The 18701-nt window shown below is 37.6% G+C and overlaps 3 protein-coding genes across 6 annotated transcripts; 2 read left to right on the plus strand and 1 right to left on the minus strand.

The window, feature by feature from the left end:
* Nucleotides 1-791: 791 nt before the first annotated feature.
* nf2b (NF2, moesin-ezrin-radixin like (MERLIN) tumor suppressor b) lies at nucleotides 792-10734 on the minus strand. 2 transcript variants are annotated; one of them, XM_051401082.1, is made up of 17 exons: nucleotides 10406-10734; nucleotides 10001-10100; nucleotides 9105-9230; nucleotides 8641-8763; nucleotides 8420-8503; nucleotides 7995-8063; nucleotides 7770-7852; nucleotides 7169-7244; nucleotides 6928-7065; nucleotides 6567-6641; nucleotides 6351-6464; nucleotides 6104-6226; nucleotides 5714-5931; nucleotides 4781-4883; nucleotides 4097-4236; nucleotides 3827-3995; nucleotides 792-3124 (listed from the first exon to the last, which is right to left on the minus strand). In XM_051401082.1, the coding sequence occupies exons 2-17, from the start codon at nucleotides 10088-10090 to the stop codon at nucleotides 3077-3079; spliced, it is 1779 nt and encodes a 592-aa protein (XP_051257042.1). In that variant the 5' UTR covers nucleotides 10091-10100; nucleotides 10406-10734; the 3' UTR covers nucleotides 792-3076. The 2 variants fall into 2 exon arrangements, with proteins under 2 accessions (XP_051257042.1, XP_051257041.1); XM_051401081.1 differs by having other exon boundaries at nucleotides 10001-10103; nucleotides 10406-10733.
* Nucleotides 10735-10797: 63 nt separating this feature from the next.
* Nucleotides 10798-13809, plus strand: mettl27 (methyltransferase like 27). Of its 3 annotated transcripts, none has more exons than XM_051401118.1 (7): nucleotides 10798-10996; nucleotides 11094-11300; nucleotides 11650-11780; nucleotides 12125-12253; nucleotides 12492-12627; nucleotides 13063-13155; nucleotides 13279-13809. In XM_051401118.1, the coding sequence occupies exons 3-7, from the start codon at nucleotides 11661-11663 to the stop codon at nucleotides 13485-13487; spliced, it is 687 nt and encodes a 228-aa protein (XP_051257078.1). In that variant the 5' UTR covers nucleotides 10798-10996; nucleotides 11094-11300; nucleotides 11650-11660; the 3' UTR covers nucleotides 13488-13809. The 3 variants fall into 3 exon arrangements, with proteins under 3 accessions (XP_051257078.1, XP_051257079.1, XP_051257077.1); XM_051401119.1 differs by having other exon boundaries at nucleotides 11183-11300; XM_051401117.1 differs by lacking the exon at nucleotides 11094-11300.
* Nucleotides 13810-15082: 1273 nt separating this feature from the next.
* On the plus strand, nucleotides 15083-17499 carry cbln17 (cerebellin 17). Its single transcript, XM_051399795.1, has 5 exons — nucleotides 15083-15450; nucleotides 15667-15750; nucleotides 16580-16663; nucleotides 16823-16951; nucleotides 17037-17499. Exons 1-5 carry the CDS (start codon nucleotides 15159-15161, stop codon nucleotides 17315-17317), a joined length of 870 nt encoding a protein of 289 aa, XP_051255755.1. The 5' UTR covers nucleotides 15083-15158; the 3' UTR covers nucleotides 17318-17499.
* The last annotated feature ends 1202 nt before the right edge of the window (nucleotides 17500-18701 follow it).

An 18701-nucleotide genomic window follows, 5' to 3' on the forward strand; every position in this document is an offset into this window, starting at 1 on the left:
TGTGACTGAAGGTTATCTGATTAAAGTCGCAGAGGTGAGTAAAAAAGGAAAAAATCGACTAAAATGCATATCTGCATCTTCATTATTGAGAGAATATTTCCCATGAGGCCCTTCACCATTCATTAATGTTTTCTTGACACCACAAAATGTAGACAAACCTCATAACTTTCCTATATTCTAACAATCATACAGTTGTATTCACTCTCAAAAGTCTTGTAAAATAAGCTGTGAAGCCCAGAGAAATGTTGCATCTTTTCACTCTTCTAATCTCGTAGACATGATCTATAAATCACAGCATGAAATTATTGTTATAATATTACTAAGTGTAGTGATCATGACATGACAGCTACCTGATTTATTGGCATTTCTAAGACTAAATGTACCTGCTCAGTCTATATTACCTACATTGATAAGATATGTATTAACATAAGCAACACATGCTGGTATGTTTTGGTTTACTGTATTATAAGGCACAGCACAAAAGGCAGAACTGCAGATGAATATGTTCTAGCATGACTATAATATGGTCATTATAACAATATTAAAGATGGATACATCCCATACACATTCAAATTATTTTAGCAAAAGAGTGAAAAGAAACATTTCCAATAGGGGATAAATAAAGTATATCTTCTTCTTAAATAAGTGTATCTCTGTAGGCTCATGTCACTATGGTGTTTTCCCATTTGTAGATCCCCTTTCATCTCTCACTTCATCTACAAAATAGAGAAAAACTAATGTTTGAAGCAAACACTACAAATGCAAACAAGTAAAAAGATGAAAATGTGCGCTGGTGTATGGTTTTAATGCAGGATGTTACCAGATTACTGGCTACATTTGATCTCCACTATATAGTATAAATAGAGACGTCACACAATTTAAGTTACAAATTAAGGTTGGTGCTTGATTTGCAAAGACCTGTGACACTCTGACCCAACCCAACTCAGTCCTAAACGATAGCAGGTCTTTTCAAATCACATCCCAAAAGATTTAGCGGCAATACACCGGCAGACTGCACGACAGCACATGATCAATGTAAATGACGAATCCTCAGTGGTAGAGAGTCTGGCTCACATTTCCCACAATTCATCCATCTTTAAATGTAATTACTCAGACTATTAATGACTGCAGATTACACATTATTAAGATTGTTCTACAAATAAAATGACATATTTAGAGGATTGTGTGGCCTTGATGGGGGTGTTCGCTCTGTCTGCATTTTACTGACTGATCTAGGAGACTAATGTCTGCACAAACATCAGGCAAAATAGAAACACTGTCGTATGATCACTGTTGTAATTAAACTGTTCACAAAATAACGAGGTTACAAATAACACATCTTTGTTGTAAATATTAATTTGTGTCACTCGAAAGTAACTCTAATCCCGTAAAGTACAACATTGTTTCAGATGTAAAATTATTCCTAAACACAGGACATGAATTTGGCAGGAAAATCCCATTATAGAAACACACATTAAATTACAATCCCCACAATGGTGGAGCTCAAGATGTATGGTGATGTTATTTAAAGAACACAAATAAATAAGGTTAAAGTTGCAAACTGAAGCACTTACGCAATGTGTTGATGAGAAAAGAACCAATTATTTGTCACTGTTCAGTCCATAATGAATTCAGTCCAAATAAACAAACAGAACCTCTGGCTGTACATCTGGCCTCCAGCCTCTCCCTTTTTGAGAATGTACTGAGGACTGTTCACCCACTGCTGCCAAACTATTGGACTTATCCAAGTTAAATCAAAATAACATGTTCAAAAAGGTAAACATGAATGGATACCGCAATGTATATCTCAGGGGGGAAAAAAACAATAAGATTCTACCTGCAGTGATTGTCTCCAACACTAACCCTGAGAAAAACATGAGGCAAAAAGAAAGAATAGAAGAAATGGAAAAGCCATCAATCTGCTACTCAGCAAATGAGTCAGGGTATGAAATCAACCCCAAACTTAAAGTAACCCCTAATGCTAAGACATTTGAGCACAATGATACCAAATAAAACCTTAGTAACTCAAATCATAATAGTACAAAATAAAGTTCAAGGCACGACAACAGTCTAGAGTACAAAATATAAAAACTTGAAATGAGCTCAAGCTTGCAACTGTATACTACATTTCTATTAACTATCACATTGCAAGAAAACAATAAAAGGCACCTGTGTGCTGTTGTCAGTAATGAACCTAGTAACAGAAACAGCAAGCAAATACAAATGAAATACCAGAACAAAGATCAAACACTGCATTTTGTGTCACATTTAGACACTGTCCCTGCACCCGTCTGCTCTGAATATTTAGACTTTTCTTCCAATTAGTACTTTTATAAATTACTTTTATCACAAAGTTCTTTTTCACATTACATATTATTGATCAAGAGTTATCTTGAGTTTATTTTTAGTGTTGAATGCTACATTCAACAATACCTTGTTAAATTTATAATCAGAAATGTGCCAATTTCGATTTTCTTTAATATACTATATATAAGTTTGAGCAAAATTTTGCTCGTTTGAAAGAAAATGACCAAAGGCTGCCAATATATTTACACATTCATAAGGATATTTATATATTTTCATAAAACCGGTTTGTGACACATTTCAACTTAATCCCTGTCCCAAAATGTTTTTAGGGCATTTATGTGTAACCTGTCATTAAGTCATAATTCTAAATCTGACCATCTTACAGCTAAATATCCCTTAAAGCCACAAAAAAACATCAGCAAATCAGAACTCATTCATTCATCCATCTTCAGCACCATATCCTGAATCAGTGTTACACACATTATTGTGTTTGTTATATATAACAAACTCAAGTTTTTATATTTTGTTATACATGGAAGGTGCTGTAGTGTAGCAGGTGGTACAGCCTAGCATGACAGCCTGTGCTGGCAGACAAACTAGTGGCTGTTTGATGTTGAGGACAGATTAAAAGTCTTTCCAAAGCCCACAGTTATAGTGTACGTATGTGTCTGACTGTTTGTGTCAGCCAGGTAAAAATTAACCACACAATTTGAGAAAACACAGAGTCACAACAGCTGGTGCCCTCCCTCCTTGTCTGGCAGGACTGGGATCACACTTCTTCAAAGTAGGCCATCTGAGACATGTACGCAGAGTTTCGCTGCAAAACAAGACAAGTATGAGCAGGTTGAGAGAGAAGCAAAGGGGGTCGAAATCAGTGTAAAAGAAATGTGCATTCATGGTGTGATTAAAAACTCAAAGACAAGAAGTACATACTCAGTTATGTAAATATAACGACTCATGACATTAATATCTTCCATAACTTCATTTTCTTTAAGTTAGACAGCTCAGAAATACCATAATTTAGCAAGTAAGTATTTCTATACATGTTCAAGGACATTTGTTATATATATTAATTCTATGCGATTTAAAATTGCTTGGGTTTTCAGCCTTTGTGTTATGGGTTATCAACACAAAGCAAATATCTGCAAAAAATAGAGGAGAATGTGTGCGCTTCAGGTATACAATTATCATTATGATAAGATATCCAATATCTTAGATTTTTCTGCTGTACTGATGCCCATTTATTTTTTCATTCTTTCCATTTTGAAAAATTTTAACATTTAAATTAAAATTTAACACAATTCCCAATATTCTTTGGGTAATACAAATATGAAGTGAGCCCATTATCATAAAAGAGACAGGAGACAGAGTGAAAACACTCAAGATACTTTTATATATGTGGATTCGCTGATTTATTCACTTTATTAGACATTCTGACACATAATCGGTAACCAGTTAGACTAATAATACTAGTATTTGGAATACTAAGAGGAAGATCATGTGAAGTGATCATACTTACATTGCTGTGAGGTATATAGACAGGCTCCTGGACGTATCCTCTCGCCTCACTGCGGAGGTTGTAGAGGCCAGCCTGTTGCTGCTGCTCCTCCAGCTTCAGAGACTCAATCTCGGTCTTCAGCTCTTTCAGCTGGTCCTGCAGGTGTTTACTCTTCTCCATGTACTCCAGCCTGGATTAACAGACCAGTGTGTAAGATTTATTGGCATCTAGCGGAGAAACTGCAGATGGCAACTAACGAAACACCGCTCATGTCTGTATTTGACAACTCACCTCTCTCTCTCAATCTCCATTGACAGCCTTTTCATGTCAGAGTCCTTGAAGTCGAGGCGCGTAGATGCCGATTCATAGCCGAAGTCGGCTGCTTCAGGAGGGGCAGGGGGAGCAGGAGGAGTAGAGTAGGCCGCTATGAGCTGGAAGACAGGCAAACGGATGTAAGTTGTTGTTCTAACTATATTTCAATCTGCTGACACACAATGGCAAAAAACTGCTTAAGCTCAACTTAAAGCACATTATCAGCAAGTCAGATTTTTTTGTAATGTTTTTGTAATGTTTTGTAATGTACTAATGTAAACTACTTTTTCACAATAAAATCACTAAATACTCCCTAAAATAAAATTCTTGGTTGCAGTGCATGTAGCATTCCTGCTTTTATTTTCTTGTTTGCAGTTTTATTTCTCAGGCCCCAAATATTTCAAGGGCTCACTTCTTGTATAATCTTGGTTACTTGAACTTGAGTATTCCTCCCTAAAAAATAAGTCATTTGGTGATTCGTACTGTAGAAGTATCTAAAATAAATTACCTTTAAAGCAGGCAATAAATGGCCTTAATAAGATGACTGCACTGTAATAACTTGAACTCATATTTCAGAACAAAAATAAGCTGCATTCATCCACAAAAGGTAACAACTAAGGTGTCACAAAGAGTACACAAGCAGCTGTATCATCACCACCGTACAGGGTATGTTGTTTTGGTGATCTCCAGCAGCTTCTGTTTGGCTCTCCGCTCAGCATCCTTCGCCTCGGTCAGGTCCTGTTTCAGGTGATCTGCCTCCTTCAACCTGGAACCAGAGGTTGATGGAAGACAGTATTGCTAATACAGTGAATACTGAGGAGTATTAAAATAACAAATTCTGGATACAGGAGCAGATGTAACTTCATGGTTACTGTTGATGGCTGTTTACTGAACAGCAATATTTGTATTTAAAACTACAACCGGTCAATGTTGTAAATTGCCTCTAGTGATATCACTTGAATAATGGTTGGTTGTGGCTGAAGACAAGTTTGAAAACTAAAACTCTTACATACCAAGACCTACAGTATCTCCACACTTAATTTTAGTGCTGTGCCAGCGGCAGAGAAAGGTCTGGCTGAATCCCATATCATTCTGGTAAAGGGGAGGAAATGCCCTGACTTGTTTGTGTTTCTTTGAACCAATCACAATGGTCTTGGGTGGTACTAAGCACAGGATGCAGCGACGGTGCCCTTACAAAATACACAGATACCGTAAGGGGAGGAGAATTCTGACTGAAATAGTCAGCCAATGGCAGGCTTATACACACAACCTACTTCCTGTGAGTCAGACTAGCATAACACACCTCAATCTCCAATGGAACTGTCAGCAGCCGAGTTGCATTGTGGGTAATATAGATGCCAGGTTTGGACAAGGAACAAGAAAGCGGTGAATAAAGAGAACAGTATCTCTGGTTCTGTTGCATTGATTTCAATCCTTTTGTCCATTGTGAGTCTGATGTGACAGAGTTACAGGAGTTCAATGCTAAACTGATGGAGGACTCTTTTAATGTATCGCATATTCCCCTGTAAGAAATCAAATCAATTAAGTGATAATTATAATAAAACAAATGCGACACTATTCAAGATGATTTCAGACCTCCTCTCGGACTGCTCCACCAGTTTGACAGCCAGCTGCTCTGCCTCCCTCATCTTCTGCTCCATCAGCCTTTTCTCCTCCTTGGTCTTCATGGCGGTGACCTCTAACCTCTGCCTCTCCTGCTCAGCGTCTGCAGCCTTGTGGGCCAACAGCTTGGCCTCCTCCTCAGCAATCTGGGCCTTCTCTGCCAGCAGGTCCGCTGTCTCCTCAGATCGCAGCTGGAGAAAATGCAGATAAATTGTGGAAGAGTTTTAGGGCTTAGCATGATGGAGGAACTTGACTCTACCACCATGTTGTCTGTCGCTTTTATAGGAAAATTTAAATGAATGTTATGCTTATTGCCCCAACATGAGCTCATCAATTATCTCATATCAAGGATGAAGCCCTCACCAGTGCCTCGTTGGCCAATCGTGCTTCGTCCTGCAGCTGGAAAAGTCTTCGCTCCATCTCCTCTTTTGCTCGTTCCGCCTCCTCCCTCATCTGTTTTTCTCGTGCCAGAATTTGACGCTCCATCTGGATGGTCAGAGAAACCAAATTAAAGAGTTGAGACAATCAACCATGATTGCCAATTAATTCTGACTGTAGTTAGTCTATATGTATGCACGGTGTACATCCCGTCTAATCTGTTACTGCTGACCTTCTTGCGGGCCTTCTCCTCTTTAGCTTGAGCCTTCATCTGCTGCACTTCAATGGAGTCCACCTTCCTCCTCCTCATGAATAGATCATGGTTACCGATGCACAACTGCAGGATCTAGAGACGCAGGTGATACAAACCAGAAATATCTTAATTCACGTATCTCTATTATAGCTTTGCTATAGTTGAATGTTTACATGGACAAAGAAGTAAACCCACCAGCTTGTTGACACGCAGTTGAGAGGAGTAGAATTTGAAAACATCTTTCTTTTTGTCCAGGGGTTTGATTGTGAACTGCAACATACAAAAGTAAGTTCAACTCTGCTCAGCACGGACACCATTTTGTTTTTGACAGACAGCACAGGTTTGATGCCTTTAAAACAGAACAGCAGCAGGCAGCAGGACAGTGAGGACAGCCAGAAAGAACAGGAAGTGAATGTATAAAACAAATAATGAAGCATATTTTCTTAACAAACAGTCATTACGGATGTGGAATTTAAATCCACTTAAACAACTAAAACCCTTTTTGCGAAATGCAGAATGTCCTGACGGCAAAAGACAGTCCACTGCTTGCATTCACCTCCTTTTCACTGTAAGATATGTTGCGAATGCCGCTCCAAGGAAAGGACTTGTTAGGGTTGAGTTTGCTGTTGGGGCTGTAGATGTGAAGACCCTGAGCATCCACTCCGAGTAACAGGTCAGTATCCCTCTTATTTTGCTGTAAATGTGTAAAATAAAAATTTAAACCAACATGACAGCAATATTCACGGTTGCATTTTTCCCAATGACATACAAATCAAGGCACAGTAATTTACACTTACGGTAATGGCAAAGTAGCTGACACCATACATCTCAAGGTCCTGAGCAATTTTTAGGTACTCCATCTCAGCCTCGTCCCTGACATTGTAAAAGTAAGGAAGAGAAGACTTTTTAAACCATGATATATTAATCAGACTTCAACTACAGAATGTAGGACGAGACCTTTTGTAAAGGTTTTCATTTCTCTTAAAGGTCCAGTGTGTAACATTAAGGAGGATCTATTGGCAGAAATGGAATATAATATTCATGGGTATTTTTTAGCGTATAATCACCTGAATATAGGAATCATTGTGTTTTTGTTACCTTAGAATGAGACATTTTTATCTACAGACGCACTCACCTTCCATGTTTCTACAGTAGCCCAGAACGGACAAACCAAACATTGTCTGTAGATAGGGCCTTTTGCTTTTTTCACGAGTTTCGCAGACACCATAGTTTATCCTACACATTTCACACTCCGTTCTCATTCCCAGATCAACTAATACAGACGTGAGCAGCGTTCAGTTAGTCGCAATCTGAGACTTCACTGCCAAATGCCACTAAATCCTACACACTGGTCCTTTAACATGCTGGACTTCAGATGCCTTCCTTTGTCAGTCCTACCTGGCGATGCCTCTGTGCTCTGCATACCAAGCTGTGATCTTCTCCTCCCACATGTCAGCTGTCATTTGATATTGCATCAAAACCTGGAATACAAGCACGGGGTCAGAGGAAAAAACACTATACACACACACACACACACACACACACAAGAACAAAAACATTAGCTAAGTGGTTATAACCTGCTATTCCAGATAGTCAAATGTGCAAATAGTAGTATATACTTACTCTTTTTGGCAAAAGCTCATCTTGTGCGAGGAAGCCTGGCTTGTGAAAGTTTGGGTCATAGTCCCCATACTGTAATTGAGATTGAAGAGGAGAAAGCAAAACTTACAAAGCAGTTTAACTGGAAATAAAATACTGATTTTATTCACCATAATATAGATCTGCTCAGTAAGTTGCCCTTGAGGACAAAAACCAGTACCCAAAAAAAGAGAAATGTGTTTTTTTTGGTCTCATGAATATGTCCCATCTGTGAGAGCTCCTTTGCATAAAGTTGATGAAAACATTGTATTTTTAAGTGTATTTGCAAAAGACATTAACTGTGACTTTCAAGTGGACAACATGAGATACAGGTAGGACAACCATACTGCAGCTGCAAGAAAATGACAGTGAGAGACCAGGAATCTTGTATATATACATATATTTCTTACCTTGGCTTGGACAGCATATGATGCCAACAGAACAGACGCTTCAGGGGAACAGAATATCTCTTCATCTAATATCTGTTTTTTCACCTAGAGTTTAAAAGACATGTATGAACACATGCTGAACCAAATAAAATGTCCTAAAACATGGAGATGAGTTCTACCTACATCTAAAAATAAATAATTTTTTTTTTTTTTTTTACAAGAAATGTTATCGGCTAGATTACCTGTAAGAAGAAGAGGTGCTGAGTTATTTCTTGGACCAACTCTTCTTCTACTTTTTCTGGGAAGAACTTAGCCAGGAAATGAAATGTTATGGGAGAGTCCTTGGGAACCTCCTGGTCCAAGACCTTGGTGAACAAATAAACAGTAGAAGAAAAGTTCATAATAATATGTTTGTTAGACCAGACTCTCACTAAAGCTGCAATGTCATATCATGATCAGTGTGTACTTCCTATCTGGCAACACACTAAATCGTTAGGCAATTAAAGGCTTAATTGGTCCACTTATAATGTATTAACAATTTAAATAATCAATTTATGAAGTAACCTATCAAGCAAATGATACAAATATTAGCTTGTTCTAGTCTCTCAGATGTGAGGATTTACTGTTTTACGTCAAACTGAATTTGTGCAAAATGTTAACTACATGTCTAACATATTGTTCAAGTCAAGTTCAGCCATTCACTTACCCTCTTCTCTGGTTTCAGCCAGGCGTAGGTGTCCTTTACTGTGTACCTGAGTCCAAAGAACCAGGTCTCCCTCAAACCAACAGTGCGACACACCAGGTCAAACAGGTCTTTACCTTTCCACTTCACCTGAGAAAAACCAGTAAAAGCAACCCGAATATTAACTAGTAACACTCTCTGTGTCAGAATATCACTTTACACTTTATGGTAAATACTGCTTCTTTTGGTACGTTGTAGTGGAGTTGCGCCACCTTCACTAACATCCTGACAAAAACAATACACTTTTATGAGATAAAAAAAAAAGCACAGGCACTATTTCATACTGCAAATGGCATGTATTTAGTGAGTGTGGCTGTCAATTAGACTTTAATCTAGTTGCTACCTACATTGATCACAAGACGAGGCACTGAAGTATCTTACGACGTCTGATAAACGATTTCCAGGGGTAAACCCTGATTTATGCTTTTCCGAGGAAGCTGGATGACGTATATCATGTGATAAGGATGGGACGATAAACAATATTATTGTGTATTGTAATAAAAACACTTTATCATGGTGAATAATCGTGAGTCTCCACACATGGCTTGACCTAAAAAAGCTGTATAGCTTGACAGCATACAGTCCTATATTGATTTATTTTGAACAACGGGAGCCCGAATCTTTCCTGTCACCATGGCTGAAGGCTCGGTTTGCCTGTTGTATCCCCCACAATATTTGATGATTACCACAAAAATAAGTGTAACATGACATTTTTATATCGTCTTGGGTGACAACAATGAGTGGCTACATACCCATGTGAAAGGTATTAGACATTGACCTGAACATGGGAATGATACACAACATATAGAGACAGATAAAGCATATTTTTAAGCTCTTAGGTTGACTAAATAAACTCATACCTCACAGCTGAACTCCATTTCAGCATCCATGGTGATGACTTTGACTTTGAAAGTCTTTGGCTGTTTCTTCTTTAATCCTAGGATAGACATGTTGTGGGTGCTGCTGTCAAACAAAACAAAAGAAAACGTAAATAACTATTTCAAGAGAGTAGAACTGCTTTCAGTACAAAACGGGACATTTTTCACATTATAAGATAAATGCATCCAGACACTAAAACTGCACATTTTAAAGTCATTTTAAACTTCTGCCAGTCAATAGTTACTGAATGTGGGGAATTAGCTGTCAGCCGATAATAATTTAATGATTCAAGTGGTTTTTAACAGTAAAAAAAAAAAACAATTAACTGTTGCTTATTTATCAAATACAACATGAAGCTGAAATGTATAACACATAAGGCCCATTACCAGCGAGTAAACTCTCAAACTTCTGCCGTCCAACAAGGCTCAGAGGAGGCTGGGCTTTTTTTTTGTGTGTGTTGTTGGGGAGACCAATGCTAAGCTAACTGATATCACCAGACAGCGTTAGCTTCCCAGTTATGCCACGAAAACGGACCAAAACAAGTTGTAGAAAGAGCGGAACTTTTGAGAGATCTCCATAATTAAACAAATCGAGCGAAATCACTTTGTAACTATAATAAAGTTGTTTGTTGTTGTTTTTAAAAAAAAGCCCGAAGGAAACAACTTTGCTGGCGTTATCGGCTGCGACGTGCTTTCGCTGGTTAGCTTGCTGTTAATTATCAGGAGGACTTTCCAGAAGATTTTTTTGTTTTGACTCCTGCTCGCTCTACAGGTGGGAGCACGAATAGCAGCTTTGGAGCACGCCACTGCGCATGTGCATGAATTTGGAAGCACGAATGCTACCTTCGCGGGTTGTCGGAAATGTGTAATGTGCTTTAGACTTTAAGGTGACCGTGAATGCAGCAGCTGGGACTCCGAGTCGAAACGTCTGGGGCAGATTTATCTGGCTGGCTACTGGATATTAAAAAGCACATGAAGGTAATAAAACATACAATCAGGTAAGAAGGCAAAGGTTGTTTTTTTTGCGGGGGCAAAAAGGACGTAAATGCGCCATGTATGTGTCTTCTCCTGACAGTCCTTACCGAGGGAATGTCGGACATCTGAGTGTTACTACTTTTTTCTTCCTGGTCCATTTCTGCTCTCAATAACCACACTGTTCTGCAGCGAGACTTCATTGTTGTGCCACTAAATTTGTGAAACAGCTGGTGGGACCAAGTTGATGTACGATGGTGAACTTGTGAATAAACTGTCAGATAAAAAACAACTAGCGAGGCTACTGCAGGTAACTTGTCATTACCATTAATGTTCATATCTTGTGTAATGTAGTCGTCAGTGTTTCAGATACATTGTTATTATTTATTAGTCAATAAGACAACAGTGGCGTGTAGTAGTTGCACAATTCTCAAAACCTTCCCATATTTCCCATATTAAAATAATATAATGGTTAAAATTATATACACCGTTAAAAAAAAAACCCTGATGATTACAGAAAGTAAGGTGATCAGGTGTACTAGGAGGCTTACCAGTGTCAGTTTCATTCACACTTTAAACTTACAATCTATAATGTGTATTCTGATATCTACTACTGTTACTTCACTTTGTTCTTTCTGGTTCTTTCTTCCTTTGAACAGCTTTGTATATAATGTCAGCTGTCACTAACACATTTGAGAATGTGAAAGCGGTTATCTTATCAGCTCATAAGAGCTCCACATCAAGAGAAAAGGTCAACTTCTACAACTCCTGGGCAGAGAACTATGATCAGGTGAGAAAACTGAAGTACAATAAGTCGATCAGCAAAATATTGGCAGTATAAACCAGTTAAACTATAGGGAATAGTGATAATATTGTGCATAGATCTGAGCAATACCAAGAAAAACAATGCAGTGCAAAATGTATAACATATTGTGTCTTTGTATGCAAAGAAAAATAGCTTCTATTTTCTTTATATCTAGCCAAATGTAGCTTTAGAGCGCTCACTGCAACTCTAGTACACATCTGTTTATATGATAAGTTGTGAATTAATACATTTGTTCAGATACCTGTTCATGTTTGCACTCTTCATGTGTGCTAAAAGCCACCGTTCTTTCATTGAACTTGTTGGAATAGGATGTGGCTGTTCTGGACTACCGTGCACCAAGTCTGGCAGCAAACAGCATCTCCTCCCATTTCAACGGTGATCGTGAAGCAGCCGTTGTGCTGGATGTGGCCTGTGGGACAGGACTGGTGGCCAAACAGGTAAACTCACACAATAGAGAACAAACTCCTGAGAGACATTCTGAATAAAGGAGAAAAAAGTGATTTAAAAAAAGTGAAAAATGAAATATTTGTTGATCTGTTTTTCTTCTCAGAGTGAAAAGACTAAACGTGTTATTGTCTATAAAATACAGACTATCCCTATCAGCTTTTAATTTCCATGTTCAATTGATTTGACCAGTGTCACTGATTAACAACCCATCCTGTCTCTGTTGTACAGTTGAGGAAACACGGATTTAAACATTTTATGGGTATTGATGGAAGTGAGGCTATGTTGGACTTGGCCAGAGAGAGCGGGTTGTACCAGGACCTGAAGCAGTCCCTGCTGGGAGAGGAGCCGCTACCTGTCCAATGGGGTAATTTAATGGTTCATTACTTCACATGGGTCATTGATCAGCGTGATTCAGTAGGTGATCCTCAGGCGGGTTGTTTATTCAAGATGAATTAACATAATTTGTCTTTGTTATGATTATTTTATTGTCTGTTTACTTTGTCACTGCTTTTTGCTGTTGTTATTATGTCCACGTTATAGCTGGATTTTATTCACTGTTAAAAATGTTGGTCATATTGTCCACCCTGTATGTTGATTTGTGGTCGACTTTATGAACTTATTATGAAAAAACCAACCTCTGTAGACATTATGGCTATTAAATATTATTAATGTTTAGTATTATTATTATCAGTAGTAGCTGTAGTTGTCTGCATTTCTTATGGAACTGTGATTATATAATATTGAAATTAAACTCTGATCTATTGCACTCCTCCACCTTGCCCCTCTTCACTTCCTGCAGGTTTCTTTGATGTGGTTGTTATTGTTGGAGCGCTGAGTGTTGGTCAGGTCCCGGTTGATGCAGTCAGAAACTTGTGCAAGTCCACCAAACCAGGTGAGAATATGTGTTTTTTCGTTTGATGCTGTCTCAATTGCAGTTCTGATTTTTGATTGTAAATCTGGATCTCCTCACTGTAGGTGAGTTTTAACAACACCACGGTTCCCTGTTTTACAATAGGTGGCTACGTTTGCATGACAACCAGAAGTAACTGTGACAATGTGGACTACAAAGTTTCCCTGGAGCGTGAGCTGAAGCAGATGGAGGAAGAGGGATTGTGGACTTGTGTAGACGTCACTGAGGTGGAAGACTGGGAGAGAGCGGTGTCAGAACAGGAGGACGGCTACATATCTGGTGCCGTGTACCTCTATAAGAAACTATATGTGTAGCATGACCATGTAGATGTGACTTTGTATCTCAGCAAATGAACAAAACAGCATTATTAAAGAAGATACAAAATATTCAAATAACTCATATTAGACTTCAAAAAGAAAGTGTCTAGATTTTTTGATACTTTCAGCCTCTTAAAGACCCAGAGTTAAAACTGCATTGCTGGGAGTAAATATGAGGCTTGAAATGTTAATGACTAGATGGTTCAGTTTCATGATTAACAGTATCCACATTACATTGCACTTCAGATGTCTACAGATGTGCAGTATCTTGTCGATAATGCAGTAAAGTCTTAATAAAAAATGATTGCAAACATGAGAATGATGTAAGAAAATGAGCGTGAAATTTATTTCTGTGTATTCTGTGTGTTTAGTGCATTAATATCTGCATTAATATAACAAACAGGATTGTTAATGAATATTCATAATAATTATGCACTTGGAGAATAAAGATTTTTTATTTAAAGCTATTAAAGTATAAAGTCTTATAAATCAACACTGACAATAAAAAGTAAGAAAACTTTAATTAAAATATCTACAGAATGATACAGTATTATATGTATATTATATATATGCAGTAGGCTATATGTAATACACATTATGAATAATAATATATAGAAATATAGAAATTGAAAGAAAATCATGAAATAACTTTTCATATAAGTACAATAATAATATATTCATATTGTAATAATATAAAGAAATGTAATATATATAGTGTTTGATATGTCACTGCTATTTATGTGACTACTTCTGTTGTAGTAATGATAATAGCAGCAATAGTAACAATACATACATGAGGACAAGGTGCAGTTGTATTCTTGTAAAGTGTCAATACCATAATGTTCAGGTCTTGTTCATATGCAATAGTCATTATTGAGTCAAGAGCCTGGATGAATGAGTGTGAGTGTGTGTGTGTGTGTGTGTGTGTGTGTGTGATTTTCTTTAGCTATTTCCACACTTACTTCCAGGCTGGTGGCAGTGGGCACAAGTGAGCATCTTAAGTGCTCTGTCCTGCACTTACGTATTCTGTACCTGAATGAGCTGCCTGTCTGCCTCATTTATCAAAGAGCAGATGAGAAGGATTGTCTCGAATAGCACTGCTCTATTCCCTTATCCTACTCTGTGTCACACTCAAGTCCCCCCACAGATCTCGGTCCAGGGAACAAGACATCACAACTTTTTGTGTATCAGTAGTTTAACAAATAACTTAAAGATTAAAAAGTATGAGATGTAAAACAATCACAATGATTTAAGTATACATTTTTATATGAATGTATTTAAAAAACCAGAGAGAATGAGATTGACACAAGTGAAGTGAAGCAAAAACTTTTACTCACTCACAGACTTTAATCAGATAACCCTCAGTCACACTAAAAGGCCTTAATATCAGAATAAGTATGTTTCTGTGACTGTTTGTCTATGTGTGTGTATTAATAAACACAGTGTATATACAGTTCTGACTGCATGAGAGAGTATCTTAGTAAAAGTTTTCCACCAGCCTGTAGCAGCTTGTATTTTCTCACCAGCACAGAGATCATATTGAATCATCTGAGCCCTTGAATCAGTCACTTGTTGTTTTTCCCATTCATTCAGCCAGCTGAAGTTTGGAGACTATATAAGACTGACCAACTCTACCACTGTACCTTTGTGAAGACGTGTAACTGGACAATGAGGGTTGTTCTTGGTTTGCTGTGGTTGCTGCTCGGTCTGTGTGGCTCAGGGGCTCAGGGGGAGGGTGGAGGCCTCGACGAGGTGGGTGCAGTTGAGGAATCAACAGAGCAGACCATCTCTGACATCTGGGCAGAGGTGAGGGCCCTGAGAGACATGGTGGTGGAGCTCAAGGTGGAGCTGAGGAACATGGAGGCCAGAGTGAAGGAGAGTGAGAGCCAGGTGAATGAACTGAAGACTGAGCTGATGGTCACCAAGGTGCAAATGGAGCTGCTGCAGAGAGAGAATTCTGGTACAGACTGGTAACTTTTCCTGTTGATTCAAGAGTTTAACTGAAGTGTGTCAGTGCACTGACAAACTTATTGTGAGCTCCACAATAAATCTATAAAAATTCAGATTGTGTGGATAATTAAGCTACATTAAATACTAAATACAACAGAACTTATTGTGTTACTTAAACTGCTTTCAACCATTCACAAACAAAAATTTAACTAATTCTGTTTTTCAGTCCAAGCCACACAACTGATCTCTCTGGAAACTAGACTGACAGCCACCGAGAGCAAAACAAGTGACCTAGAGAAACAGAATGCAGGTATTTCACTGACAAACATGATTGTTTAATAAGTGTCATGTATGGTTTGTTATTTTCTGTAATTATTTTAATCTAAGTACATCTGTTAACATAATGTTATTTTTCTATTTAATAAAAACGGTAGAGACGTAGCAAAAACGCGTTCTGTTGCATAAATTTGCTCATGAACAAAAGTTTTATATACAATTTCACCTGATGATGGTCAGCGGTATTGAGATCCTTCACTTAAATAAAAGTACTAATATCACACTGTGAAAATATTCTGTTACAAGTAAAAGTCCTGTATTGAAACTGAAATCCCCCCATGTTACACTATTATATATTTTATCATTTGATTCTTATTATTCATGTAAAAGAAGGATTTTACTGTTGTTGTTGTTGTTATTGAGATGGAACTTTTGAACTATTTTATACAGAAAAGCAACTAATAATTATTTTTGGATTAATCTGCTGATTATGTTTTTTGATTAATCAATTGATGCCGTCACAATTACCCAAAGTGACAATACTTGAGTAAATGTACTTAGTTACATTCCTCAACTGACAATGGTGCTAGATGAAAACTCAAGAGATCAGCAAAGTGATTACAACTCATCCTGATGGAGAAATTGATTTCAAGACAAACTATCCAACAATTGTTGAGACATTGCACTCAAAACCACAAATGTCAACCTCATGGTGGCGCCAGAGGAAAAGTCAGAGGATCACCAAAGTCAGTAGGATTCAATGTCTGGAGATCACACTGTATATAATTTGCTTTGCATGTTAACTGTTTGATATTTTGATGACTGCTCTGCTCTGTAATTCACTGTCATTGTATTAACTCCAGACTTGCAGTCCAGACTGAGTACCAGTGAGAGTGAACTTCTCGTCAGTAAGTCCAGGATTGACCAGCTGGAAAGAGAAAATGAAGGTGATGATTGTGCACACACACACACACATACACACACACACACACACACACACACACACACACACACACACACACACACACACACACACACACAACTTATTTAGTGTAGTTAAGTTAAGTTAAGTTTAATGACATACATGAACTTTTTTGTGTTAACAGAGAAACCAAAGGTAGCCTTTTACACAGCTCTGACTAATTCAAAGAACGTTGGACCATACAACACTGACATCACACTGAAATTCAGCAAGGTCTTCACCAACATTGGCAATGCTTACAATCCAGCTACAGGTAATATACTGCAGGTCACATGAGGTCATGAAAATCTACATCAATCAATTGTTAATGTTTTTAATTTTCTGTTCTTACTCTATAGGTTTCTTCACAGCACCAGTGAAAGGGGTCTACTATCTCCAGTTCACTGCGTTTGGTCACCAAGCATTTGCTTTTGGTATAACTGTGTACAAGAACAACCAATGTATTATGTATAATGCGGATTGGCATTCTAATGAGTCTGATGAGTTTCTCACTAACTCTCTTGTCTTGGAGCTGATAGCAGGAGATGAAATTCACCTTGTTCTCCCATCAGGCCATTCTATCTATGACAATGTAAATAACTTCAGCACCTTCAGTGGCGCCCTTCTCTTCCCACTGTAAGGATGTTGTTTGGCTGCTGTGTGATTGATTTGTCACAAACTCTGTTGTTATTGGTTACACTGTGATTCTTTAGAAAATACTGTACACTTAGTGAATGTATCAAATAATGTGATTCTGAACCTGACTTCCCTCTTGTATCGTTACATGAAATCAACATTCAAATAAATCAAAGATTCGTTTAAGTTTTTTTTTTTTCTGTTTGTTGTCATTGACTGTAGGTCTTTATATAGAAACTGAGACAATCCCATGAACTGCTCTGATGTTCACATACTGCAACTATTTACAGTTTCTACTATGTACCAAGAATAAATATATAAAATATATATATTTTTGTATATGACATTATTAGGCAGTTCATACTGCAATGTGTTAGCAGCATGGCACTTTTGTAGCTGGTTGATTTATAATTTTAAACTACTTTATACAGGTATATTAAGGTTCTAAATCAGGGTATGGGCCCCTCTAATGGATCATAAGATCAAACTGAGGGTCATCAGATGATTAATGAGGAAGAAAACAAGATTATTTTCTTTTTTGGGGCTTTTCATAATATTTTTTATATAAATATTGGATAATTTAACCTCTTTGGGATTTAAACTTCCATTTAAATAAAACCATGTGAATGGTTTTGAGGGGAAGTGTCTCTCTAGTGGAACAACTTACAGACATCTGAAACATGGCACTGGGCCCCAACTACACACTGCTTCTTTTTAAGAGGCCACAAGTCAGGAAGGTTGGGTATCACTGGTTTAATCTTTAACAATACATTGTATCCTCTAGAATAATTTTTTTTTTTTTCATGTAAATCTGTCAGAACTAAATGTCACAAACAATAATTAAACTATTTCTGTTTTTCAGTCCAAGCCACACAACTGATCTCTCTGGAAACTAGACTGACTGCCATCGAGGGCAAAACAAGTGACCTAGAGAAACAGAATGCAGGTATTTCACTGACAAACATGATTGTTTAATAAGTGTAATGCATGGTTTATTTTCTGTTATTATTTTAATCTGTGTGCGTCTGTAAACATAACATTATTTTCAATGAAATAAAAAGGGGAAAGAAATAGCAAAAAAGTGTTAAAAATATTGCTCATAAATTTGCTCATAAACAAAAGTTTCATATAAAATTTCACCTGATGATGGTCAGCGGTATTGAGATCCTCCACTTAAGTAAAAGTACTAATATCACACTCATAGATACTCTGTAGGTTTCTTCATAGCACCAGTGAAAGGGGTCTACTATCTCCAGTTCACTGTGCTTGGTCGCAATGCTGGTAATATTGGTCTATGTGTGTACAAGAACAACCAAAAGATTATGTGTAATTGGCAGTGGCTACCTCATGTGAATAATGAGTATCTCACTAACTCTCTTGTCTTGGAG

This window comes from Dicentrarchus labrax, unplaced genomic scaffold, assembly GCF_905237075.1.
Source record: "Dicentrarchus labrax unplaced genomic scaffold, dlabrax2021, whole genome shotgun sequence".
Taxonomy (NCBI): Eukaryota; Metazoa; Chordata; class Actinopteri; family Moronidae; genus Dicentrarchus; species Dicentrarchus labrax.